The 27,025-nt window shown below is 38.9% G+C and overlaps 1 protein-coding gene across 1 annotated transcript in view; it reads right to left on the reverse strand.

Annotated features, from left to right (window-relative positions):
• Window positions 1–6,275: 6,275 nt before the first annotated feature.
• HMCN1 (hemicentin 1) overlaps window positions 6,276–27,025 on the reverse strand; it is a gene marked incomplete at its 3' end in the record, with an annotated part of 530,768 nt that continues 510,018 nt past the window's right edge. The window contains exons 105-107 of the mRNA XM_082833486.1: window positions 26,671–26,790; window positions 8,178–8,304; window positions 6,276–6,642 (exon numbers count right to left, since the gene is read on the reverse strand). Of these exons, the coding sequence (XP_082689612.1) occupies window positions 6,276–6,642; window positions 8,178–8,304; window positions 26,671–26,790 (614 nt within the window). The remainder of the gene's footprint in view (window positions 6,643–8,177; window positions 8,305–26,670; window positions 26,791–27,025) is intronic.

Here is a 27,025-nt window from a genome sequence, read left to right on the forward strand (position 1 = left end):
TTAAGGTAATTATCAATATGTATGTTCCTATTCCCATTTTCTTAATTGTTTTGGGTTCGTTATTGTAGGTCTTTTCCTTCTCTTGTGTTTCTTGCCTAGAGAAGTTCCTTTAGCATTTGTTGTAAAACTGGTTTGGTGGTGCTGAACTCTCTCAGCTTTTGCTTGTCTGTAAAGGTTTTAATTTCTCCATCAAATCTGAATGAGATCCTTGCTGGGTAGAGTAATCTTGGTTGCAGGTTTTTCTCCTTCATCACTTTAAATATGTTCTTCCAGTCCCTTCTGGCTTGCAAAGTTTCTGCTGAAAGATCAGCGGTTAACCTTATGGGGATTCCCTTGTGTGTTATTTGTTGTTTTTCCCTTGCTGCTTTTAATATGTTTTCTTTGTATTTAATTTTTGACAGTTTGATTAATATGTGTCTTGGCGTATTTCTCCTTGGATTTATCCTGTATGGGACTCTCTGTGCTTCCTGGACTTGATTAACTATTTCCTTTCCCATATTAGGGAAGTTTTCAACTATAATCTCTTCAAATATTTTCTCAGTCCCTTTCTTTTTCTATTCTTCTTCTGGAACCCCTATAATTGGAATGTTGGTGCGTTTAATGTTGTCTCAGAGGTCTCTGAGACTGTCCTCAGTTCTTTTCATTCTTTTTTCTTTATTCTGCTCTGCAGTAGTTATTTCCACTATTTTATCTTCCAGGTCACTTATCCGTTCTGCTGCTTCAGTTATTCTGCTATTGATCCCTTCTAGAGTATTTTTAATTTCATTTATTGTGTTGTCCATTGTTGCTTGTTTCATCTTTAGTTCTTCTAGGTCCTTGTTAAATGTTTCTTGCATTTTGTCTATTCTATTTCTAAGATTTTGGGTCATCTTTACTATCATTATTCTGAATTCTTTTTCAGGTAGACTGCCTATTTCCTCTTCATTTGTTAGATCTGGTGGGTTTTTATCTTGCTCCTTCATCTGCTGTGTGTTTTTCTGTCTTCTCGCTTTGCTTATCTTACTGTTTGGGGTCTCCTTTTTGCAGGCTACCGGTTCTCAGTTCCCGTTGTTTTTGGTATCTGTCCCCAGTGGCTAAGGTTGGTTCAGTGGGTTGTGTAGGCTTCCTGGTGGAGGAGACTTGTGCCTGCGTTCTGGTGGATGAGGCTGGATCTTGTCTTTCTGGTGGGCAAGTCCACGTCTGGTGGTGTGTTTTGGGGTTTCTGTGGACTTATTATGATTTTATGCAGCCTCTCTGCTAATGGATGGGGTTGTGTTCCTGTCTTGCTAGTTGTTTGGCATAGGGTGTCCAGCACTGTAGCTTGCTGGTCGTTGAGTGAAGCTGGCTGCTAGTGTTGAGATGGAGATCTCTGGGAGATTTTCGCTGTTTGATATTATGTGGAGCTGGGAGGTCTCTTGTGGACCAGTGTCCTGAAGTTGTCTCCTCCTCCTCAGAGGCACAGCACTGACTCCTGGCCGCAGCACCAAGAGCCTTTCATCCACACGGCTCAGAATAAAAGGGAGAAAAATTAGAAAGAAAGAATTAGTAGAAGTAGAAAGAAAGAAAGAAAGGAGGGAGGAAGGAAGGAAGGAGGGAAGGAAGGAGGGAAAGAAGGAAATACGAAAGATAAAGTAAAATAAAAGTAAGATAAAATAAAGTTATTAAAATAAAAAATAATTATTAAGAAAGAAAAATTAAAAAAAAGAAACAGATGGATAGAACCCTAGCACAAATGGTGGAAGCAAAGCATACAGACAAAATCTCACACAGACACATACACATACACACAAAAAGAAAAGGGGAAAAAATCATAAATCTTGCTCTCAAAGTCCACCTCCTCAATTTCGATGATTTGTTGTCTATTCATGTATTCCACAGATGCAGGGTACATCAAGTTGATTGTGAAGCTTTAATCCGTTGCTTCTGAGGCTGCTGGGAGAGATTTTCTTTTCTCTTCTTTGTTCTCACAGCTCCCAGGGCTCAGCTTTGGATTTGGCCCCGCCTCTGCATGTGTGTTGCCGGAGGGCGTCTGTTCTTTGCTCAGACAGGACGGGGTTAAAGGAGAAGGTGTTTTGGGGACCCTGGCTCACTCAGGCTGCGGGGAGGGAGGGGTACGGATTTCGGGGCGAGCCTACAGCGGCAGAGACTGGCGGGACGTTGCACCAGCGTGAGGCGTGCCGTGCGTTCTTCTGGGGAAGTTGTCCCTGGATCCCAGGACTCTGGCAGTGGCGCGCTTCACAGGCTCCCCGGAAGGGAGGTGTGGATAGTGGTCTGTGCTCGCACACAGGCTTCTTGGTGGCGGCAGCAGCAGCCTTAGTGTCTCATGCCTGTCTCTGGGGTCTGCACTTTTAGCCGCAGCTCGCACCCGTCTCTGGAGCTCCTTTAAGCAGGGCTCTTAATCCCCTTTCCTCGTGCACCAGGAAACAAAGAGGGAAGAAAAAGTCTCTTGCCTCTTCGGCAGGTCCAGACTTTTCCCCGGACTCCCTCCCGATTATCTGTGGTGCACTAGCCCCCTCCAGGCTGTGTTCACCCTGCCAACCCCAGTCCTCTCCCTGCTCTCCGACCGAAGCCCCAGCCTCAGCTCCCAGTCCCGCCTGCCCCGGCGGGTGAGCAGACAAGCCTCTCGGGCTGGTGAGTGCCGGTCGGCCCTGATCCTCTGTGCGGGAATCTCTCTGCTTTGCCCTCCGCACCCGTGTTGCTTGCTCTCTTCCACAGCTCCGAAGCGTCCCCCTCTGCCACCCGCAGTCTCTGCCTGCGAAGCGGCTTCCTAGTGTGTGGAACCCTTTCCTCCTTCACAGCTCCCTCCCACTGGTGCAGGTCCCGTCCCTGTCCTTTTGTCTCTGTTTATTCTTTTTTCTTTTGCCCTACCCAGGTACGTGGGGAGTTTCTTACCTTTTGGGAGGTCTGAGGTCTTCTGCCAGCGTTCAGTAGGTATTCTGTAGGAGTTGTTCCACGTGTAGATGTATTTCTGGTGTATCTGTGGGGAGGAAGGTGATCTCTGTGTCTTACTCTTCTGCCATCTTCCGGAAGCCTAAGTTGTGAACTTTCAAAGATGTGAACGTGCATTTGTATGTCCAGTCATGTAAGTTAGTTCACATGTCTGGTGTACATTGTCATGTGCATGCTTCCTCTACAAGTGGTTGTGCTTTTGTGTACTTTACTGTACAGTGCTGTATAGAGTACAGTAGCACAGTATCTTTATTTCAAGCCCGGGATGTCCAGAAGCAAGCGTAGAAGCAGTGGTGATGTAGCTGTTACTGCTAAGAAGTGCCAGGGATTGGAAGCCCGGAGAAAGGATGAAGAGAGACAAGAGGAAGAAGTAACTGAAGAGATTCACGATGCAGAAAATCGCAAGGGAATTTTCTTTATTTGAGGAGGCACTGTTAGTTTTTGAGGCACAGGACCCGGATGTAGAACAATACATGAAGGTTGCAGCAGCCATCCAGAATGCAAACCAGGGCTACCATGTCATCTGTGATGAGAAAAAAAGAGCTACTACCCAGACATCACTGGATGTTTTTTTTCAAGAGGGTAAATTGAATCCAGCAAGGAACCAAAACCTGTACCATCGATGTCAGGCTTGAGTGAAATTGCAGCTTGCCCTTGCTCTCCATCTATTGCTGATGATCCTTCAGCTCTACCATTTCCCACCTCCTCTCCTGCCTCCAGTCAGTAACTCTTCTTGCCTGTTCACTCGATGCTGGCCCCTGTATGCCATCTGTTGTATTACTGTAGTTTTAAAGGTACTGTAAGATTAAAAGTGTTTTGTTTTTTTGTGTTTTTTTATGTATTATTTGTAAGAGAAGTATTATAAACCTGTTACAGTACATTACTATATAGCTGATTGTGTTAGTTGGGTACCTAGGCTATCTTTGTTGGACTTACGAACAAATTGGACTTGTGGACACGCTTTTGGATTGGAACTCATTTGCATGTAGGGGACTTACTGTAGTTGATGTCTAATAGTGTTGTGGTCAGAAAAGATGCTTGATAAGATATCAATTTTCTTAATTTTACGGAGGTTTGCTTTCTGGCCTAGCATGTGATCTATCCTGGGGAATGTTCCATGTGCACTTGAAAAAAATGTGTATTCTGCTGTTCCATGGAATGCTCTATAAATATCAAGTCCATCTGATCTAATGTATCATTTAAGGCCTGTGTTTCCTAATTGATTTTCTGTCTGGATGATCTCTCCATTGATGTAAGTGGGGTGTTAAAGTCAGTGTGGTTCAATTAAGAAGAAGCTCAATGGTCAAAGTCATGTGCTGGAATTGTTTACCAAAGTAGGCTGTAAAGTATCCTTTCTGGGGACTAAGGAGTTGAGCAGGTATCTTGATTATATTAAACCAGCATTCTCCAAATGTTCAGTGATATATTACAATATATTGGGGACAAATGTTTGTGATTAAATATTTTGGTAATTGTGGACTTGAACAATTTAAATTTGTTTACTACTGAATTTCTAAGATTATTTAAGTATCAGTACTCATAGTAAATATTTAATAGGAGGACATGATATATAGTGTTTCACAAACTTCTTGATATTGGAACTCAGTTGACTCAAAGTACCTTACCTGGGCTATTGTTCTGTAGAATATTCTTTGGCAAACATTGATTTAGATAATCACCCTCCTGACTGCCTGGCTGTGGACTAGATGATTTTTCCAGGTTTCTTTGAATAATGTGAGCTAGGTAAACATTCTTCAATCATAGGCCATGATCAGACCTTTGCTAGCTTATTACCTATCACAGGTAGATGAAGTCACATCGTGTGATACAAAACTGTTACCTAGGTGAGAAAACTGTCATGAAATGGAGATACTCTTTAATGTGGAGTCATGGGAGGTAGAAGGTATGACATTTTTGTGACTAATTAGCTGTGTTGTCTTAAGGAAGTTACATAAGTTATCTGAATCCTAGGATCCTGACATATAAAATGTGAATAATACTGTCTCAAGAGCTGTGATGATTAAATTATTATGTGTATGACATACACATATATGTATGTGCATCTATAAACTTTAATACTTTAGCTATAAGGAAACAAATTTTAGGTTTTCAAAAACGTTAAGAAAAAGGATGTGAAAATTTTATTTAGGCAGGTTTTACTGTAACAATGTTATTTTTTTATAAAATAACTTTATAGAAGAGTCCATCAAGATATTATATAGAAAATACACACGAAGGAAATATATGTACACTTCATAAAAATAGAATACATCCTGGCAATTGCTTCCAGAGTCTGTTACCACCATTTACAGTGTATTGACGTTTAACGTTTATGCTAATTTGAACATACAAGATTTTCAAGAAAAACAAAACTGTCCCACCTGTATTTAAAAAAAATCGTTTCCAATTGACAGGAAAATTTAAAAAGTCTAGAACGTAAAAGTTATGGAGATGGGACTTCCCTGGCAGTCCAGTGGTTAGGACTTTGCCTTCCAATGCAGGGGGTGTGGGTTCAATCCCTAGTTGGGGAGCTAAGATCCCACATGTCTCATGGCCAAAAACCAAGACATAAAACAGAAGCAGTATTGTAACAAATTCAATAAAGACTTAAAAAATAAAAGTTATGGCACTAACTGAATGGAAGGCCATGTCAAAAATTAGAGCAAAGATCCATGCCATAAATAATCACTGAGGACAAAAATATTTTTTTCCTATTATCCTAACTGGTTCAGCTGGTTCCACAAAGTCACTGAAAATAATCTTATTTTGGATGTTCAATCAAGGTGAGCATCATTTGGTATCAAAACTTTCTAGAAGCTGTACTATATTTCTACAATGAGTGGTATTTCTTTCTTTCCTAAGTGAACATAAGTATGTAAGTCGTATTATAAAGTATTAATACATAAAAAAAGCATCTTCATAAGTTACTCGGTAAGCTTTGATCAAAACACATAGCAACCAGTTTTATTATTCTAAAAATGGTTAAATGCTCAAATCCACTTGGCTTTTTTTTTTCTTTTTTTACAGGAAATTATCTTAGCTACTATGTTACTATAACACATCACTGATGGGTCCTGTTAGATGTTCAGGATAATCTTTGCGAAGTAACTGCTCCAGTGTAATAAATAAAGAAAATACTAAGGGACTTTTCTAGACCTTACCAAAAGATATGATCATGGTGGGATCATGAAAATACCTCAGCAGTACCAAGGAAGGCACACAAAAAAGCATAGCACCATTTTCAAGTTGCCAAGATTGCAACTGCTCAGGAGACAGTAATCTGGAAGAGAACTTGATTCCCATGATATATGCAGTTTAATTATGTGGATTAGGCTTTGGAGAGCTGTTTAGTATGGATAGGCAGACACAGCTATATAAACTATGAATGTGGTCTGATAGTCAATGGTCCCATTGGCACTGTAGGATAAGGCTTGAACCCTCATGCGGTAGGTCTCTGGTTCTCGTAGAGGTCGTGTTGTGTACACCACTCCTTTAAGGTTTTCATCCCTTAAGGCAAAAGGAACAGTCTGTTCCTCATGTATCATGAGGAAAGTTGTCCTGGGATGCATCACTCCATCCTGTGTGTATGCAACCAGCCGGATCAAATCCTGATTGGCGTCTATTCCAAATGGGAGGGAGACAAGTTTGTATTCCAAGGCATACGGGCTCAAGGCACATTCCAAATCATTGGGTGGACAGTTCTTGAGGCAGAACCTAAGGACAACAAACACATGAAATGTATACAGTTATCTTGGCTTGGAAGCAGGAGAAAGCATGATGCAGGTGATCGTGATCCATGACAACTTTCAGGCATTAAAGGCAGGAGACAGTCTGACTGCAAAGCACTAAGGCTCACCCCATGTTCTGTGTCATTAACGGAAACCAGATGCCAGATGGTGATGAGAGTGTGCTGGTCTAGAGTCATATATCTCTCTCTCAGCTCTATTAAAATCAGAAGCTTTTGAACCATTGAAAACAGTATGAGTACCACAAGATTGCCTTTAAAATGAAAAGTCAGTTTTGGAAAGAGAAGCATCTGCGCATATATTGGAAACAAGGACTTCTTAAAGAGAGGAATGTAAATGATTTAAAAATTTTAACATCTACCCTAAGACTATTTGAAAGCGGAAATAGAATATATTGATATTTGGTTTACTTTTCTAAAAATAATAAAAGGTCAATTAGGACTCCTGAAAAAAAAACTTCCTTCTGTATTTGCCTTCCACATGATTTTAGATTAAAAATACTGTATTTTCTTTTTCCAGGGCCCACAGTGGTTGTTTTTGAGTCATCATGACTTTTAAATTGTCTGCCAGAAATCACTGGTAATAAAGAGTAAAACTAAAAAAAAAAAAGTACAAAGGACCATGTTCTGAAGATAAGGATTCTTCAGTCATAGTATTTTTAAAAGTATCCCAAGTCTGCACTTGTAATTTTTTCCCTTTCCTTCCTATTACCCTCAGACAGATTACAAATAGGTTTTTGATGGATCCTGGCCAGTCCACACTTGACCATGTTACAGTAACATGGTAGTCACCGCTGAGAGGAAAACAAAGTGTGAGATCCAACCAGCATTTGGTTTCAGAACCACCTTATTAGTGGATCCTATTCATTATGGCTATTATCTCATTTTCCAAGCACCCCACTAACTTGGTACCTAAACAGAATACAACATTTCTGTAAGGCGAGGGAGAAAATAGAAGAGTGGTTTATTCAGAACCCAGAAAAGACAGCGTTTCAGACAGCAGGATACGTAAGCAAGATGCGATGTGAATGGACAGACCACTGACTCATCTTTGCTCTCCTCCACGCTCTCATGGAGTCATGTTGACTCATCCCCATAACAGCCATGATACTTCTTGGAGCGCTCTAACGGCTGAGAGCCCTGAAAACCCTGAGGCAACACCAACGGAAATGAGACAATTTCAAAGAAAAGCAGGCTCTATCGCCCTATAAAATGCTTCCTGCCGAGGCAGAATTCTAGATGTTGTCTGGTGGATTACATGCTGGGGAGACTTGCTCCAAGAAACCCTGCAGATCAAAGTGATGGTTTCAGCTGCAGTGGCTGCTGCAGGATGAGCTCATTTTTTGCCAGTTCACTGAAGAAGGAACACATCATAACTCTCTATCCCTGGGGGGCTATTGACTTCCTGTGAGTGAAACATGACTGCAGACAGGGGTTGTTGGTCAAGGAGAGAGAGGAAGAAGGATTTTCAAAAGCATGTCTGGGAAGAGAAGGCAAGACATACCCTGACACAGGATCCCGTTGGTAGTCGGGTGGACAGGGCGTCTGGATGCACTGGTAACTTCCTCTCATATTGAAGCACATGCGATTCGGCCCACAGTGCACATTCTGCTCCAGACACTCATCAACATCTACAATAGCACAAGGAACATGCACCATCAGCAACTCGGGTCAGAACACACCATCAGGGCAGGCATTGTGGATACTGGACTGGAACGTTGAGCGCTAGCTTTCTCCTCGCCATGAATGAACTTGGTAGCTGCACTTAAGCTTCTTCACCCGCCAAGTGGGGATCCTAATTCCTGGTGTGCTATTTCCCAGACTCCTCTTAGTTTTTTTTTTTCTTTTAACATCTTTATTGGAGTATAATTGCTTTACAATGGTGTGTTAGTTTCTGCTTTAAGACAAAATGAATCAGTTATATATATACATATGTTCCCATATCTCTTCCCTCTTGCGTCTCCCTCCCTCCGACCCTCCCTAACCCACCCCTCTAGGTGGTCACAAAGAACTGAGCTGATCTCCCTGTGCTATGCGGCTGCTTCTCATTAGCTATCTACCTTACGTTTGGTAGTGTATATATGTCCATGCCTCTCTCTCACTTTGTCACAGCTTACCCTTCCTGCTCCCCATATCCTCAAGGCCATTCTCTAGTAGGTCTGTGTCTTTATTCCTGTCTTACCCCTAGGTTCTTCATGACATTTTTTTCCCTTAAATTCCATATATATGTGTTAGCATATGGTATTTGTCTCTCTCTTTCTGACTTACTTCACTCTGTATGACAGACTCTAGGTCTATCCACCTCATTACAAATAGCTCAATTTCATTTCTTTTTATGGCTGAGTAATATTCCATTGTATATATGTGCCACCTCTTCTTTATCCATTCATCCGATGATGGACACTTAGGTTGTTTCCATCTCTGGGCTATTGTAAATAGAGCTGCAATGAATATTTTGTTACATGACTCTTTGAATTATGGTTTTCTCAGGGTATATGCCCAGTAGTGGGATTGCTGGGTCATATGGTAGTTCTATTTGTAGTTTTTTAAGGAACCTCCATAGTGTTCTCCACAGTGGCTGTATCAATTTACATTCCCACCAACAGTGCAAGAGGGCTCCCTTTTCTCCCCACCCTTTCCAGCATTTATTGTTTCTAGATTTTTTGATGATGACCATTCTGACTGGTGTGAGATGATATCATTGTAGTTTTGATTTGCATTTCTCTAATGACAAATGATGTTGAGCATTCTTTCATGTGTTTGCTGACAGTCTGTATATCATCTTTGGAGAAATGTCTATTTAGGTCTTCTGCCCATTTTTGGATTGGGTTGTTTGTTTTTTTGATATTGAGCTGCATGAGCTGCTTGTAAATTTTGGAGATTAATCCTTTGTCAGTTGCTTCGTTTGCAAATATTTTCTCCCATTCTGAGGGTTGTCTTTTCGTGTTGTTTATGGTTTCCTTTGCTGTGCAAAAGCTTTGAAGTTTCATTAGGTCCCATTTGTTTATTTTTGTTTTTATTTCCATTTCTCTAGGAGGTGGGTCAAAAAGGATCTTGCTGTGATTTATGTCATAGAGTGTTCTGCCTATGTTTTCCTTTAAGAGTTTGATAGTTTCTGGGCTTACATTTAGGTCTTTAATCCATTTTGAGCTTATTTCTGTGTATGGTGTTAGGGAGTGATCTAATCTCATACTTTTACATGTATCTGTCCAGTTTTCCCAGCACCACTTATTGAAGAGGCTGTCCTTTCTCCACTGTACATTCCTGCCTCCTTTATCAAAGATAAGGTGACCATATGTGCGTGGATTTATCTCTGGGCTTTCTATCCTGTTCCATTGATCTATCTTTCTGTTTTTGTGCCAGTACCATAGTGTTTTGATTACTGTAGCTTTGTAGTATAGTCTGAAGTCAGGGAGCCTGATTCCTCCAGCTCCGTTTTTCGTTCTCAGGATTGCTTTGGCTATTCAGGGTCTTTTGCGTTTCCATACAAATTGTGAAATTTTTGTTCTAGTTCTGTGAAAAATGCCAGTGGTAGTTTGATAGGGATTGCACTGAATCTGTAGATTGCTTTGGGTAGTAGAGTCATTTTCACAATGTTGATTCTTCCAATCCAAGAACATGGTATATCTCTCCATCTATTTGTATCATCTTTAATTTCTTTCATCAGTGTCTTATAATTTTCAGTATACAGGTCTTTTGTCTCCTTAGGTAGGTTTATTCCTAGATATTTTATTCTTTTTGTTGCAATGGTAAATGGGAGTGTTTTGATTTCACTTTCAGATTTTTCATCATTAGTGTATAGGAATGCCAGAGATTTCTGTGCATTAATTTTGTATCCTGCTACTTTACCAAATTCATTGATTAGCTCTAGTAGTTTTCTGGTAGCATCTTTAGGATTCTCTATGTAGAGTATCATGTCACCTGCAAACAGTGACAGCTTTACTTCTTCTTTTCCAATTTGGATTCCTTTTATTTCCTTTTCTTCTCTGATTGATGTGGCTAAAACTTCCAAAACTATGTTGAATAAGAGTGGTGAGAGTGGGCAACCTTGTCTTGTTCCTGATCTTAGTGGAAATGCTTTCAGTTTTCACCATTGAGGACGATGTTGGCTGTGGGATTGTCATATATGGCCTTTATTATGTTGAGGAAAGTTCCGTCTATGCCTACTTTCTGCAGGGTTTTTATCATAAATGGGTGTTGAATTTTGTCAAAAGCTTTCTCTGAATCTATTGAGATGATCATATGGTTTTTCTTCTTCAGTTTAATATGGTGTATCACGTTAATTGATTTGCATATATTGAAGAATGCTTGCATTCCTGGAATAAACCCCACTTGATCATGGTGTATGATCTGTTTAATGTGCTGTTGGATTCTGTTTGCTAGTATTTTGTTGAGGATTTTTGCATCTATGTTCATCAGTGATATTGGCCTGTAGTTTTCTTTCTTTGTGACATCATTGTCTGGTTTTGGTATCAGGATGATGGTGGCCTCATAGACTGAGTTTGGGAGTGTTCCTCCCTCTGCTATATTTTGGAGGAGTTTCAGAAGGATAGGTGTTAGCTCTTCCCTAAATGTTTGATAGAATTTGCCTGTGAAGCCATCTGGTCCTGGGCTTTTGTTTGTTGGAAGATTTTTAATCACCGTTTCAATTTCAGTGCTTGTGATTGGTCGTTCATATTTTCTATTTCTTCCTGGTTCACTGTTGGCAGGTTGTGCCTTTCTAAGAATTTGTCCATTTCTTCCATGTTGTCCATTTTATTGGCATAGAGTTGCTTGTAGTAATCCCTCATGATCTTTTGTATTTCTGCAGTGTCAGTTGTTACTTCTCCTTTTTCATTTCTAATTCTATTGATTTGAGTCTTCTCCCTTTTTTTCTTGATGAGTCTGGCTAATGGTTTATCAATTTTGTTTATCTTCTCAAAGAACCAGCTTTTTTTTAAAAATTTATTTATTTATTTAATTTAGACTAGGGTCTTCGTTTGGGGTCTTCATTTCTGTGCGAGGGCTTTCTCTAGTTGCGACAAGTGGGGGCCACTCTTCATCATGGTGCGTGGGCCTCTCACTGTCGCAGCCTCTCTTGTTGTGGAGCACAGGCTCCAGACACGCAGGCTCAGTAGTTGTGGCTCACGGGACTAGTTGCTCTGCGGCATGTGGGATCTTCCCAGACCAGGCCTCAAACCCGTGTCCCTTGCATTGGCAGGCAGATTCTCAACCACTGCACCACCAGGGAAGCCCCAAAGAACCAGCTTTTAGTTTTATTGATCTTTGCTATTGTTTCCTTCATTTCTTTTTCATTTATATCTGATCTGATTTTTATGATTTCCTTCCTTTTGCTAAGTTTGGGGTTTTTTTTGTTCTTCTTTCTCTAATTGCTTTAGGTGCAAGGTTAGGTTGTTTATTCGAGATGTTTCCTGTTTCTTAAGGTAGGATTGTATTGCTATAAATTTCCCTCTTAGAACTGCTTTTGCTGCATCCCATAGATTTTGGGTCGTCGTGTCTCCATTGTCATTTGTTTCTAGGTATTTTTTAATTTCCTCTTTGATTTCTTCAGTGATCACTTCGTTATTAAGTAGTGTATTGTTTAGCCTCCATGTGTTTGTATTTTTTACAGATCTTTTCCTGTAATTGATATCTAGTCTCATAGCGTTGTGGTTGGAATAGATACTTGATACCATTTCAATTTTCTTAAATTTACCAAGGCTTGATTTGTGACCCAAGATATGCTGTATCCTGGAGAATGTTCCATGAGCACTTGAGAAAAATGTGTATTCTGTTGTTTTTGGATGGAATGTCCTATAAATGTCAATTAAGTCCATCTTGTTTAATGTATCATTTAAAGCTTTTGTTTCCTTATTTATTTTCATTTTGGATGATCTTTCCATTGGTGAAAGTGGGGTGTTAAAGTCCCCTCCTCTGAATGTGTTACTGTCAATTTCCCCTTTTATGGCTGGTAGTATTTGCCTTATGTATTGAGGTGCTCCTATGTTGGGTGCATAAATATTTACAATTGTTATATCTTCTTCTTGGATCGATCCCTTGATCATTATGTAGTGTCCTTCTTTGTCTCCTCTAATAGTCTTTATTTTAAAGTCTATTTTGTCTGCTATGAGAATTGCTACTCCAGCTTCCTTTTGGTTTCCATTTGCATGAACTATCTTTTTCCATCCCCTTACTTTTAGTCTGTATGTGTCTCTATGTCTGAAGTGGGTCTCTTGTAGACAGAAAAATATGGAACGCTTCACGAATTTGTGTGTCATCTTTGCGCAGTGGCCATGCTAATCTTCTCTGTATTGTTCCAATTTTCGTATATGTGCTGCCGAAGTGAGCACTCTGTTTATTTTTAAACATATGTGAAAAGACATTGAAAAATAAGAGCTATAAAAGTAGAAGGGAAGCTACTAAGAAACCTGTTCTTTATATTTAGAAACAGAATGCATTTGAGTTTTTTAAAGCTAATAATACTTTAAGTTCACTAAAAACAAGCTAAAAATTTAAAGGGCACTTGTGAATCTTTCTGTAAAGTGAAGAATTTCTTTAAAACATGAGTGATCGGGCTTCCCTGGTGGTGCAGTGGTTGAGGGTCCACCTGCCGATGCAGGGGACGCGGGTTCGTGCCCCGGTCCAGGAGGATCCCACATGCAGCGGAGTGGCTGGGCCCGTGAGCCATGGCCGCTGGGCCTGTGTGTCCGGAGCCTGTGCTCCACAATGGGAGAGGCCACAACAGTGAGAGGCTCGCGTACCGCAACAAAACAAAACAAAACAAAACATGAGTGATCCTTGATCCTTCCCTAGTATTTTCTTTTGTAAGTTCAAATTGTTGAGTGGGAAGCAGTGTAGTGGAAATCAAAGAAGTTATAAATTTAGGGGAGACTGTACAGTTCATTCAGATCTTGTGGAGAGAAATCGAATAAAGAAAAAAAAACAGGATCAAGAACCATAATCAAGTTTGATCAAATCTGAACTGTGTAGGAGCCAGCCTCAGTTGTTTCAGGTGGGATGCTCTCCCTAAAGTATCTCTCCTAGGATATTGGGGGGACATGCAAATGAAATGCTCTTTATTTTGTTTTCTGTACAAAGTTGTTAAATAAAAACACTCTTAAATCACCAAAGTTAAGAAGCATCAAGACGAAGCTAAAAGAAACTTATTTTTGAACTTTCTGAAAGTGAGTGTTTTTAAGCCATGATTCTTAACTTGAGGTCCATATTTGAGCATCAGGAGATCTGTGAATGAAAATGTTTCTGTGCGCGAGTGTGTAGGTACACATGCATGAGTAAGCAAGAGAGATAAAGCAAGGCTAAGATTGGACCCTCCTTCCAGAAAATTTATCAGTCATAGAGTTCAACACAATTTAAAGGATTAAGACCCCAAAGTTAAGAATCGTATTTTAGAGCAACAGTTTCAAACTGTGCTATGTGTATTCCCCTGGTAGTGCATGAAAATTCCCAGCAGTATGAGAGCAGGCAAATATTTTGGGAATCAATTTCCATTCAGATGTAAAAAGAAATTTTTAGTAAAATACAGTTGATTTACAATGTTGTGTTAGTTTCAGATGTACAGCAAAGTGATTCAGTTATACATACATATATATGTATATATATTCTTTTTCAGATTCTTCTCCCTTATAGGTTATTACAAAATACTGAGTATAATTCCTGTGCTATACTGTAGTTCCTTGTTTGTTATCTATTTTATATATAGTGGTGTGTATATGTTAATCCCAAACTCCTAATTTAGCCCTCCCCCCTTTTCCCCTTTGGTAACCATAAGTTTTTTTTCCGTGTCTATTAGTCTATTTCTGTTTTGTATACTTCAATTTTTTTTTAAGATTCCACATGTAAATGATATCATATGATATTTGTCATTCTCTGACTTCATTTAGTATGAAAATCTCTGAGTCCATCTATGTTGCTGCAAATGGCATCAGTTCATTCTTTTTATGGCTAACATTCCATTGTATATATATACCACATTGTCCTTATCCATTCCTCTGTCGATGGACATTTAGATTGCTTCCATGTCTTGGCTATTGTAAATAGTGCTGCAGTGAACATTGGGGTGCATGTATATTTTCGAATTATGGTTTCCTCTGGATATATGCCCAGGAGTAAAGTAGCAGGATCATATGGTAGCTCTACTTTTAGCTTCTTAATGTACCTCTGTGCTGTTCTCCATAGTGGCTGTATTAATTTACATTCCAACCCACAGTGTAGAAGTGTTCTGTTTTATCCATACCCTCTCCAGCATTTATTATTTTGAGACTTTTTGAAGAGGTCCATTCTGATCAGTGTGAGATGATACCTCATTGTAGTTTTGACTTGCATTTCTCTAACCATTAGCCATGAGCATCTTTTCATGTGCCTTTTGGCCATCTGTATGTCTTCTTTGGAAAAGTGTCTATTTAGAGCTTCTGCCCATTTATTGATTGGGTTGTTTTCTTTTGGTCATGAGCTGTTTGTATGTTTTGGAGATTAATCCCTGTCAGTAGCAGCATTCACAAATATTTTCTCCGATTTTGTAGGTTGTCTTTTCATTTTGTTTATGGTTTCCTTTGCTCTGCAAAAGCTTTTAAGTTTCATGAGGTCCCATTTGTTCCTATTTTATTTTTATTTCCATTACTCAGGAGACAGATTCAAAAAGATATTGCTATGATGTATGTCAAAGAGTATCCTGCCTATGTTTTCCTTTAGGAGTTTTATAGTATCTGGCTTTACATTAGGTCTTTAACCCATTCTGAGTTTATTTTTGTGCATGGTGTTAGAGAATGTTCTAATTTCATTCTCTTACACGTAGCTGTCCTTTCCCAACATTACTTATTGAACAGGCTGTCTTTTCTCTATTGTATAGTCTTGCCTCCTTTGTTGTAGATTACTTTACCATAGGTGTGTGGGTTTATTTCCTGGCTTTCTATCCTGTTCCATTGATCTATGTTTGTTTTTGTGCCAGTACCATACTGTTTTGATTACTGTAGCTTCGTAGTATAGTCTGAAGTAGGGGAGGCTGATTCCTCTAGCTGTTTTTCTGTCTCAAGATTGCTTTGGCTGTTTGGGGTCTTTTGTTTTTCCATACAAATTTTAGAATTATTTGTTCTGGTTCTGTGAAAAATGCCATTTGTAATTTGATAGGGACTGCATTAAATCTGCAGTTTGCCTCGGGTAGTATAGTCATGTTGACAGTATTGATTGTTCCAATCCAAGAACATGGTATATCTTTCCATCTGTTTGTTATCTTTGATTTCTTTCATCAGCATCTTATAATTTTCAGAGTATAGGTCTTTTTTCTCCTTAGGTAAGTTTCGTTTTTTTTTTTTTCCTTAGGTAGGTTTATTCCTAGGTATTTTATTCTTTTTGATGCAATGGTAAATGGGATTGTTTCCTTAATTTCTCTTTCTGATCTTTCATTGTTAGTGTATAGAAATGCAACAGATTTCAGTGTATTTTGTATCCAGCGACTTTACTGAATTTATTAAGGTCTAGTAGTTTTTCATTGCATCTTTAGGATTTTCTATGTATAGTATCATGTCATCTGCAAATAGTGACAGTTTTACTTTTTCTTTGCCAATCTGGCTTCCTTTTATTTCTTTTTCTTCTCTGAATGCCATGGCTAGGTCTTCCAAAATAATGTTGAATAAAAGTAGAGTGTGGATATCCTTGTCTTTTTCCTGATCTTAGAGGAAATGCTTTCAGCTTTTCGCCATTGAATATAATTTTAGCTGTGGGTTTGTTATATATGGCCTTTATGATGTTGAGGTAGGTTCCGTCTATGCCCACTGTCTGGAGAGTTTTTTTTTTTTTATCATAAATCGATGTTGAATTTTATCAAAAGCTTTTTCTGCATCTATTGAGATGATCATATGGTTTTTATTCTTCAGTTTGTTACTGTGGTATATCACACTGATTGATTTGTGGATATTGAAAAATCCTTGCATCCCTGGGGTAAATCCCACTTGATCATGGTGTATGATACTTTTAATGTATTGTTGGATTTAGTTTGCTAGTATTTTGAGGATTTTTGCATCTATGTTCATCAGTGATATTGGCCTGTGTTTTTTCTTTTTTTGTGGTATCTTTGCCTGGCTTTGGTATCAGAGTGATGGTGGCCTCATTGAATGAGTTTGGAAGTGTTCCTTCCTCTGCAAGTTTTTGGAACAGCTTCAGAAGGATAGGTGTTAACTCTTTTCTAAATGTTTGACAGAACTTGCCTGTGAAGCCATCTGGTCCTGGGCTTTTGTTTGTTTGAAATATTTTAATCAGTTTCACTTTCAGTACTTGTGATTATTCTGTTCATATTTCCTATTTCTTCCTGATTCAGTCTTGGGAGATTGTACCTTCCTAGGAATTTGTCCATTTTTTTCTAGGCTGTCCATGTTATTGGCATATAGTTGCTTTTAGTATGGTCCTTTGTATTTCTGTAGTTTCAGTTGTAACACCTCCTTGTTCGTTTCTGATTTTATTGATTTGGGCCCTCTCACTTTTTTTCTTGATGAGTCTGAAGGTTTATCAATTTTGTTTATCTTTTCAAAGAACTGGCTTTTATTTTCACTTTAATACTTTGACTTATTTTTATTTTATTTAAAAAAATTTTATTGGAGTATAATTGATTTACAATGTTATGTTAGTTTCAGGTGTATAGCACAGTAATTCAGTTATATATATACATAGGTTCATTCTTTTTTAAAGAACCAGATTTTAGTTTTACTGATATTTTCTACTGTTTTCTCTTCATCTCTATTTCATTTATTTCTACTCTGATCTTTATGATTTCTTTACTTCTACTAACTTTGGGTTTTGTTTATTCTTCTTTCTGTAATTGCTTTAGGTGTAAGGTTAGGTTGTTTGAGGCTTTTCTTATTTCCTGAGGTAAGCTTGTACAGCTGTAAACTTCTCTCTTAGAACTGCTTTTTCTGTGTCCCATAGGTTTTGGATCGTCATGTTTTTGTTTTCATTTGTCTCTAGGTATGTTTTGATTTCCTCTGCTTTCTTCAGTGATCTGTTTGTTTAGTAGCATACTGTTTAGCCTCCGTGTGTTTGTGTTTTTTGCAGTTTTTTTCTTGTAGTTGATTCCTAATCTCATAGCATTGCGGTCAGAAAAGATGCTTGATTATGATTTCAATTTTCTTAAATTTACTGAAGCTTGCTTTGTGGCCCAGAATGTGATCAGTCCTGGAGTATGTTCCATTTGAACTTGAATGTGTATTCTGCTGTTTTTGGATGGAATGCTCTATAAACATCAATTAAGTCCATCTGGTCTAATGTGTCACTTAAGTGCTGTGTTTCCTTACTGATTTTCTGTCTGGATGATCTGTCCATTGATATAAATGGGGTGTTAAAGTCCCCCGCTATTACTATGCTACTGTCAATTTCTCCTTTTATGTCCGTTAATAATTGCCTCACATATTATGGTGCTCCTATGTTGGGTGCATATTATTGGGTTGGCCAATAAGTTCGTTTGGGTTTTTCTGTAACATCTTAAGGAAAAACCTGAAAGAACTTTTGGCCAACCCAATATAGTTACAATTGTTATCTCGTCTTCTTAGATTGATTCCTTGATCATTATGTGGTGTTCTTCTTTGTCTCTTTTAGCAGTCTTTAAAGTCTCTTTTGTCTGATATGAGTATTGCTACTGCAGCTTTCTTTTGATTTCCATTTACATGGAATACCTTTTTCCATTCCCTCACTTTCAGTTTGTATGTGTCCCTATATCTGAAGTGGTCTCTTGTAGACTATATATATACCAGTCTTGTTTTTCTATCAATTTATCCGTTTGTAAACATGTCTTTTGGTTAGAGCATTTAATCCATTTACATTTAAGGTAATTATTTATATGTATGTTCTTACTGCCATTTTGTTAATCCTTTTGGATTTGTTTTTGTAGGTGTTTTTTCTTCCCTTCCTCTTTTGTTCTCTTCTCTTGTGATTTGATGACTATCTTTAGAATTGTGTTTGGATTCCATTTTTGTGTGTGTGTATATCTATTATAGATTTTTGGTTTGCATTTGCCATTAGGTTTTCATATAGCTGTCTATATATATATACATGATTGTTTTAAGTTGCTGATCTCTTAATTTCAAGTGCACTTCAAGTATCCTGCATTTTTACTGTCTTCTCACGATTACTGGGTTAGATATCATATTTGAATATGGATGATTTCCTACCTTTACTGTAGGTTTGCCTTTACCAGTGAGCTTTCCCATTTTGTAATCTTCTTATTTCTAGTTGTGGCCTTTTCTTTTTCACCTAGAGACGTTCCCTAAGCATTTGTTGTAAAGCTGGTTTGGTGGTACTGAATTCTTTTGGCTTTTGCTTGTCTGTAAAGCTTTTGATTTCTCCATCAAAATCTGAATGAGAGCCTTGCTGGGTAGAGAATCCTAGGTTGTGGGGTTTTCCCTTTCATCACCTTATTTATATTGTACCACTCTCTTGCCAGATTTTCTGCTGAAAAATCAGCTGATAACATACAAGGGAAGCCCCATGAGGTTATTTGTTGCTTTTCCCTTGTTGCTTTTAATATTTTCTCTTTGTCAGTTTGATTACTATGTGCCTTGGCATGTTCCTCCTTTGGTTGATCCTATATGGTACTTCTCTCCACTTCCTGGACATGGGTTACTGCTTCCTTTTCCATGTTAGGGAGTTTTTGGCTATTATCTCTTTATATCTCCTCAGGCCCTTTCCCCCTCTCTCCTCCTTCTGGGACCTCTATTATGTGAATGTTGGTACGTTTGATGTTATCCCAGAGGTCTCTTAAACTATCCTCATTTCTTTTCATTTTCTTCTTTATTCTGTTATGTGGCAGTGATTTCCACCACTCTGTCTTCCAGTTCACTTATCCATTCTCTGCCTCACTTACTCTGCTACTGATTCCTTCTAGTGTGTTTTGCACTTCAGTTATTGTATTCAACTCTGTTTGGTTGTTCTTTATATTTTCTACCTCTTAGTTAAAAACTTCTTGTAACTTCTTGCTCTGTGCATCCATTGTTTTCCTGAGTTCTTGGATGATCTTTATGATCATTACTCTGAACTCCTTCTCAGGTACATTGTCTCTCTCCACGTCACTTAGTTGTTCTTCTGGGGTTTTATCTTGTTCCTTGGTCTGAAACATACTCCCCTCTCCCTCATTTTGTCTAGATTTCTATTTGTATTTTTATGTATGTGGAGGGTTAGTTATGTTTCTTGATCTTGGAGAAGTGGCTCCCTGTAGGGGATGTCCTATGTGTCCCAGAAGTACACTCCCTTCTTGTCACCAAGGGCCAGGGACCAGCTAGTCCTGGGGTAGGTTCTTATCTGTGTCTGTGGACTCAGTTCTGCAGGCTGCCAGACTGTAGTTTTCTTGCTTCTGGTGGGTGAGGCTGGGTCTTGACCCTCTGGTGGGTAGGGCCATGTCAAAGGGCATGTCTAGAGGTGGCTGTGGGCTCAGGAAGTCCTTATGCAGCCTGTCTGCTGATGTGTGGGGCTGTGTTCCTGCCCTGTTGCTTGTTTGGCCTGAGGTGTCCAGCATTGGGGCCTACAGGCTGTTGGGTGGGGCCAGATCATGGTACCAAGATGGCAGCCTCTAGGGGAGCTCATGCTAATAAATAATCCCCCGTACCTCTGCCAGTGGTGTCCTTGTCCCCACAGTGAGCCACAGCTGCCCCCCACCTCCTCAGGAAATCCTCCAGGACCAGCAGGTAGGTCTGGCCCAGGCTCCTAATGAAGTCACTGCTTTTGCCCTGGGTCATGGTGTACACAAGACCTTCTGTGCACCCTCCAAGAGTGGGTCTCTGTTTCCCCTACTCCTGTGGAGCTCCTGGACTCAAGCTCTGCTGGCCTTCAACATCAAGTGCTCTGGGGGCTCCTTCTCCCAATGCCAGAACCCCAGGCTGGGAGCCTGACATGGGGTTCAGAACTCACTCCTGTGGGAGAACTTCTGTGATATAACTGTTCTCCAGTTTGTGGGTTGCCCACCTGGGGGTCACAGGGTTTGATTATATTGCGAGTGAGCCCCTTGTACCGTCTCGTTGGGTTTCTTCTTCTTTTATTTTTTTTTAACATCTTTATTGGAGTATAATTGCTTTACAATGGTGTGTTAGTTTCTGCCTTATAACAAAGTGAATCAGTTATACATATACACATGTTCCCATTTCTCTTCCCTCCTGCATCTCCCTCCCTCCCACCCTCCCTATCCCACCACTCTAGGTGGTCACAAACCACCTAACTGATCTCCCTGTGCTACGCGGCTGCTTCCTACTAGCTATCCACTTTATGCTTGGTAGTGTATATATGTCCATGCCTCTCTCTCACCTCGTCACAACCTACTTCTCCCCCTCCCCATATCCTCAAGTCCGTGCTCTAGTAGGTCTGTGTCTTTATTCCTGTCTTACCCCTAGGTTCTTCATGACCTTTTTTTCCCCTTAGATTTCATATATATGTGTTAGCATATGGTATTTGTTTTTCTCTTTCTGACTTACTTCACTCTGTATGACAGACTCTAGGTCCATCCACCTCACCACAAATAACTCAGTTTTGTTTCTTTTTATGGCTGAGTAATATTCCATTGTATATATGTGCCACATCTTCTTTATCCATTCATCTGTTGATGGACACTTAGGTTGCTTCCATGTCCTGGCTATTGTAAATAGAGCTGCAATGAACATTTTGGTACATGACTCTTTTTGAATTATGGTTTTCTCAGGGTATATGCCCAGTAGTGGGATTGCTGGGTCGTATGGTAGTTCTATTTGTAATGTCTTTGGATGTAGACTATCTTTTTTGGTAGGTTCCAGTCTTTTTTTAAATCAGTGGTTGTTGAGCAGTTAGTTGTGATTTTGTTGTGCTTTTGAGAGGATGTGAGCTCAAGATCCAGCTACTCCACCATCTTGTCCTGCTCTCCATTCAGATTTTGATTTTCCCTCCTAAGTTCTCCTTCCTAAAATCAATCTGCTTGAGAATTTCCTATGGCCTGGAGTTCTCCTTTCCCAAACTCTTCCCTCTTACATCCTTCTTCTGCTTTACAAAAAAATGTTTCCACTAATTGCAAATTTCTTTATGATACAGGGTATAAAATGCTTCCAGGCACATAGGAAGGGTAAGAAAATTGGTGGCATATATTGATAGTGGCAGGCCTTATTTCATCATTGCTACAAACCAATGGTCTTAGTTCTCCATTTTAAATTAGATTTCAGAAGTGAGCTAGCTGTCATAGGAACACCTACTAACACTTTTACTTGAACAGAAAAATGACTTTAGACATTTTTCTGACAGTCTTGTTGGTTTTACAATGAGTACACACTTTTAAATTATATGGTGGTCATCCTCCAGTAACTGAGTTAAGTGTGCAGTTCCAAAGTTTTGATGAAAATACATTGAAAGCACGTAAACACCAATGCCAGAACTCACATTCTCTGTAACTATTTAAACATGGTAAGAAACTTTGGAGGTTGATTTTTACAAGTATGAGTGAATGTTTTCAAATTTCTTTTTGGAGTAGGTAAACAAAAAATATGAAGACTAATTTTAGAGAAAGTTTAAGTCAATGGGCTGCACAGAGCCACTTGTAACATTTTCTTCTTTAGTATTTGAATAAACATAGATTCTGATGTATAATTGGACCCAAATCAGTTTTTTGGAGAGGTAGGTTCTAAAGGTCAAACATACTTCAGTCATGGAATTGGTGCCACAACCAATGGGGGTATGTGTAACTATTATGTCATTTCACAGTAGTGACTCGGTATCTGCATGATGGTATTTATATTGATCTTGGGTTAAATTTGTGAAGTTTTTCGTGAACTCGTAAATAACTTGGAATATTACTATAAAAAAAAGGTGAGAAGATATTCCAAGAGACAGTATATAAATCGTGAAGAATAAATGTTGTGCTTTTGAGAGGATGTGCGCTCAAGACCCATCTACTCCACCATCTTGTCCAGAAATGCCATTGGCATTTCTGTGTCAAAAATGATCATTTTTAGATTTGGTTCCAAATATATTCCATTTCTTAAGGAAATGACATACAATGTAATTAGTTTCTTTAAACTTAACAGTAGTCTGTACAAAGTCAAAAGATATTAAGCTAGAATTATATGGAGTAAATCACTTACTTGACTTTTTAGTTACTTAGATGTGCTGATAATGACATAATGTGCTTTCTATTACTCGTTTTATATTAGGACTAGTTTTCCTCCAGGAATGGAACAGAGTGAAACATGTTTTATTTCAGTTAAATCTTGCCTTTTGTCTCTGTAAACCAATTTCTAATTATGATTTTATCTGCCAGCAGTGCTCCATCTCCTTGACAAAATGAGATTGTCTCAGAATGAAGTGAAAAGCCCTTTAGGAAAATGTGAAAGAAATTCAATTAATCTTACCTTCTTTTCTCTCCATTAAAAAAAATTCCCTGCCCATCCATACTCCAAATTTCATTTTAGCTTTAATTTTTAGAGTGAACTCATGCAGAAACATGGAGGCCAGTGGGCTGCTAGGGTCCATGAAAATGGTGATTGGAGGCCAGAATCTGGACACACGTCCAGGCATAATAAGAACAGCTACCTTATCACAGATTTTCATTGGCTGCAAATAAATCTATCAGAGATATGAAAATCTAATATACACAGTGTTTGTCTCTAGCTCCATAATAATGTACACTTCCTATAGAAGAGCTTTCATAAAGTATTTGAGCTTTGGGGAAGGTAGCCCTCCTTTGTCTTCTGTCTACTGCTATCTCCTCAGGAGTAAGTATCCTGTAGGCATTCACTTTAGTCACTCTGTTCATTCACTTTACTCATTGGTCTTAAAAAAAGGAAGCTAGAAAAGATGGAGAAATCAGACTGTCTTCTGTTAACTGACAGTGTGGTGATGTCTGGTTTTTATAAAATATTATTAGAAAATTATTATGATAAAAATTAAAGTATAGGGATTTCATAACATAAATATTATTGCTACAAGAAAAGAATACCAAGATGAGCTGAAAAACTTTCACAATAATAGCTTTAGAACATATGAATGCATTTAACCAAGTGCTCTGGATACATTAAAAAAGTAGTTTAGGATAAGCATACTTGAAACATTTGTCTTATAGAGAGTGTAGAGTAATTCAGATTCTTGACAAACATGAATTGCTTCTTAAAAACTTGGATAGATTAGAACACTCATTTCGAATGCAATGCCAACATGTAGTGTTCTTACAGTTTTAGAATTAGATTAATGGTGCTTAAAATTAGCATACGGATTTTTTAGTTTCTCCTGTCTGCTTCTGGGGCAAATTATAATTGGTCATGTTTTTGTTTTTCATTTTTTAGTCTGGTGACTTCCACTTTAGACTAGTCTTTGTCCTCATTCAGTGTCAAATTCACTTTAATATCCCTTTTATTACTGATGTTCCTATGACTAATGTATAAAGATTCAAAAATTTATCTGTGAATGAAAAGTAGCATTTTGTTCCTCATAAATGCCTCAAACACTTTCTAAAGCTATAAAGACTCCAAGTTATTCTTTAGAGTAAAGACTTCTTTAAAGGTCATAATTGTTGTCTCTCATGTCTTTTCTTAGACAACTTTTTAAAAAATTAATTAATTAATTATTGGCTGCATTGGGTCTTCGTTGCTGCGCACGGGCTTTCTCTAGTTGCGGCGAGTGGGGGCTACTCTTCATTGTGGTGCACGGGCTTCTCATTGCAGTGGCTTCTCTTGTCACAGAGCACGGGCTCTAGGCGCGCGGGCTTCAGTAGGCGTGGCACGTGGCCTCAGCAGCTGTGGCTCTCGGGCTGTAGAGCGCAGGCTCAGTAGTTGTGGCACATGGGCTTAGTTGCTCCACAGCATGTGGGATCCTCCTGGACCAGGGATTGAACCCATATCCCCTGCATTGGCAGGTGGATTCTTAACCACTGTGCCACCAGGGAAGTCCCTCATGTCTTTTTTTAAAACCACAAAAATATATAACTCATTTAAATTGCAAACATTTTAAATGACACCTGTTTCTGATTTGTGCACATTATTTTCCGCTCTCTGGAGTACAAGTGAAAGCTGAAAAATGTTTTGAACTGAAGGAGTGACAAGGGCAACTAAAAAAAACAAACTGGAATAATTTACAGAAGAAAAAATCCTCTAATGAGAATATGACATAATATAACCCTTAAAAATCTGGCTAAAGGGGCTTCCCCTGCCAATGCAGGGGACATGGGTTCGAGCCCCAGTCCGGGAAGATCCCACATGCCGCGGAGCAAATAAGCCTGTGTGCCACAACTGCTGAGCCCGTGTGCCACAACTACTGAAGCCCACATGCCAAGAGCCCGTGCTCCGTAAGAAGAGAAGCCACTGCAATGAGAAGCCCATGCACCACAATGAAGAGTAGCCCCCACTTGCTGCGACTAGAGAAAGCCCGCGCACGGCAACGAAGACCCAATGCAGCCAAAAATAAATAAATAAAATAAATAAATTTATATGTATATATATATAAATCTGGCTAAGGAGTTTTCAGTCTGGATGGTTATTCCAAATGCTTAGTATCTACCCCCTTCCTTCCTTGGTGCCTGGTGTACCTGTTGGGAGTGTAATGTTAGTGTTGTGCACTGCCACCTTTTCAGAAGGATTCTTGGGTTGAAGAGCTGGAGAAGTTATAAAATATGGACAACGTAAGTGCTCTAACCTCTGTCTGCTCCCACAATACAATGACCCTGGTGTTCACAGCATCACAGGAGAGATAAAGGACCATTCCTGACATTGTGAGATCTGTGATCAAGTCCTACCCTTGCTCTTGATGGTTCTAGGACATTGAGACTCACATAACCACTCTGAGAATTAGTTTTATCATCTGTAGAATAGGTACAAATTATTGTTCTTGACAAAACTATACTGCTGATTAAAATGAGATAACAGTTGTTTTGGAAAAACATAAAACTATAATGTATGTATGTTCTTCCAGTATTTCAAAACTTAGTAAGATGTTCCTCACAGGGTAAGTTCTTCATAAATGTTTGAGTGACGGCTGGGAGTAAAGGTTATTATTGAGTTCATTTTCCTTGTCCAGCCCACAGGATTAGTGGGGGCTCACAGGGAGTGTGATGGGTGAATGGGTTGAGTAAGCGTGTGGAAGCTCATGGTAACTCGGGTGAAGCCATTGTGCATCCTGGTCTTGGCTTCTGGAACACATTTCCATGAGCTGCATCCTAGCAAGTCTTTTGTGAAGGAAAGTCTTTTATACATGACAGAAACTAATAAAATTCAGAGGCTTATTAAGACCTATATAATATTCTTAGATTTTGTCCATGGAATTGAGGTGGTTTCTTAGAAGATTTTAACGATTTATACAAGTTCATATTCTTTTGATCAAGGACACGTTACAACATACTAAACTTCATCAATATACAATGCTCCTTTCACATTTTTGTTTAACAATTTTGCTATTGAGATTGATTTTCTTTCTACCATCACTACACATTATCTAAAACAGTTATAACACCTACAACCTTGTATGTTGATTATGCACTTATTTGCATGTCTGTCTCCACTAGACTCTAAGACCATAAAGGGAAGAGAGTGTACATGATTCATCTGTTTTAACCTCCTGCATCCTGCAACTCTGTCACATGACTGTTACTCATCATTTGACTCAAAGAATGAGTGGATTAATCAGTTACGCACTGATCACTAAGACAAAGTATAAAATAATGCCTAATACTGAGGTACATTTACTGAGCACTCTTCTCATTTCTCCTTTCTTCTTAGCTGAACTGTGAAAACATGTTTGAAAGGTCTATTTCCATTTAGTTTTAAATATACATATGTGATATGAAGTGGCTTAGGCATTCTTGCTCCTTCTAGTAAGACCATACCAAAAGTGTTTCTCAACTCTTCCTTTGCTTAATTGCTTTCTCCTGCTTGCAAAAGCAAGGATTATAGATAAGTCTGACCCATGGGAATGTGAGAGGAGAGGAAGCAACTAGAAGGAAAATTATTCAAAAAAAAGACATTTCTCACACTATATTCATTTTACGTTAAGTTGTAGCAATAAATGTCCCAACGTTTTCTCACCTTGACATGTTTTTCCATTGAGCATGAGTTGATAGCCAGGCGGGCAGATACACTGATAGCTCCCAAAGGTATTTTTACACTCATGCTGGCAGGTGTCTCTATTTTCACATTCATCAATATCTGTGCAGAAAAAAAGCAGTGTGTATAACCATGCCAAACAAAGGCAGAAACTGTGGCAGAAGCAACTATAAACAAGTTGTTGACATACAACAGAAAACTTGATTTTATACTTGTGCTTAAAAACGTTCAGTGCTGTTTCATATCAGTATATTTTTAATGGAGTACAATATAAACTGTCCTGTATTATAAAATATGAACATCTCTTCTGTGTATAAGCACATATGAGCTGAAGCCC

This window comes from Leucopleurus acutus (assembly GCF_964270905.1).
Source record: "Leucopleurus acutus genome assembly, chromosome: 2".
In the NCBI taxonomy this organism is placed as follows: Eukaryota; Metazoa; Chordata; class Mammalia; order Artiodactyla; family Delphinidae; genus Leucopleurus; species Leucopleurus acutus.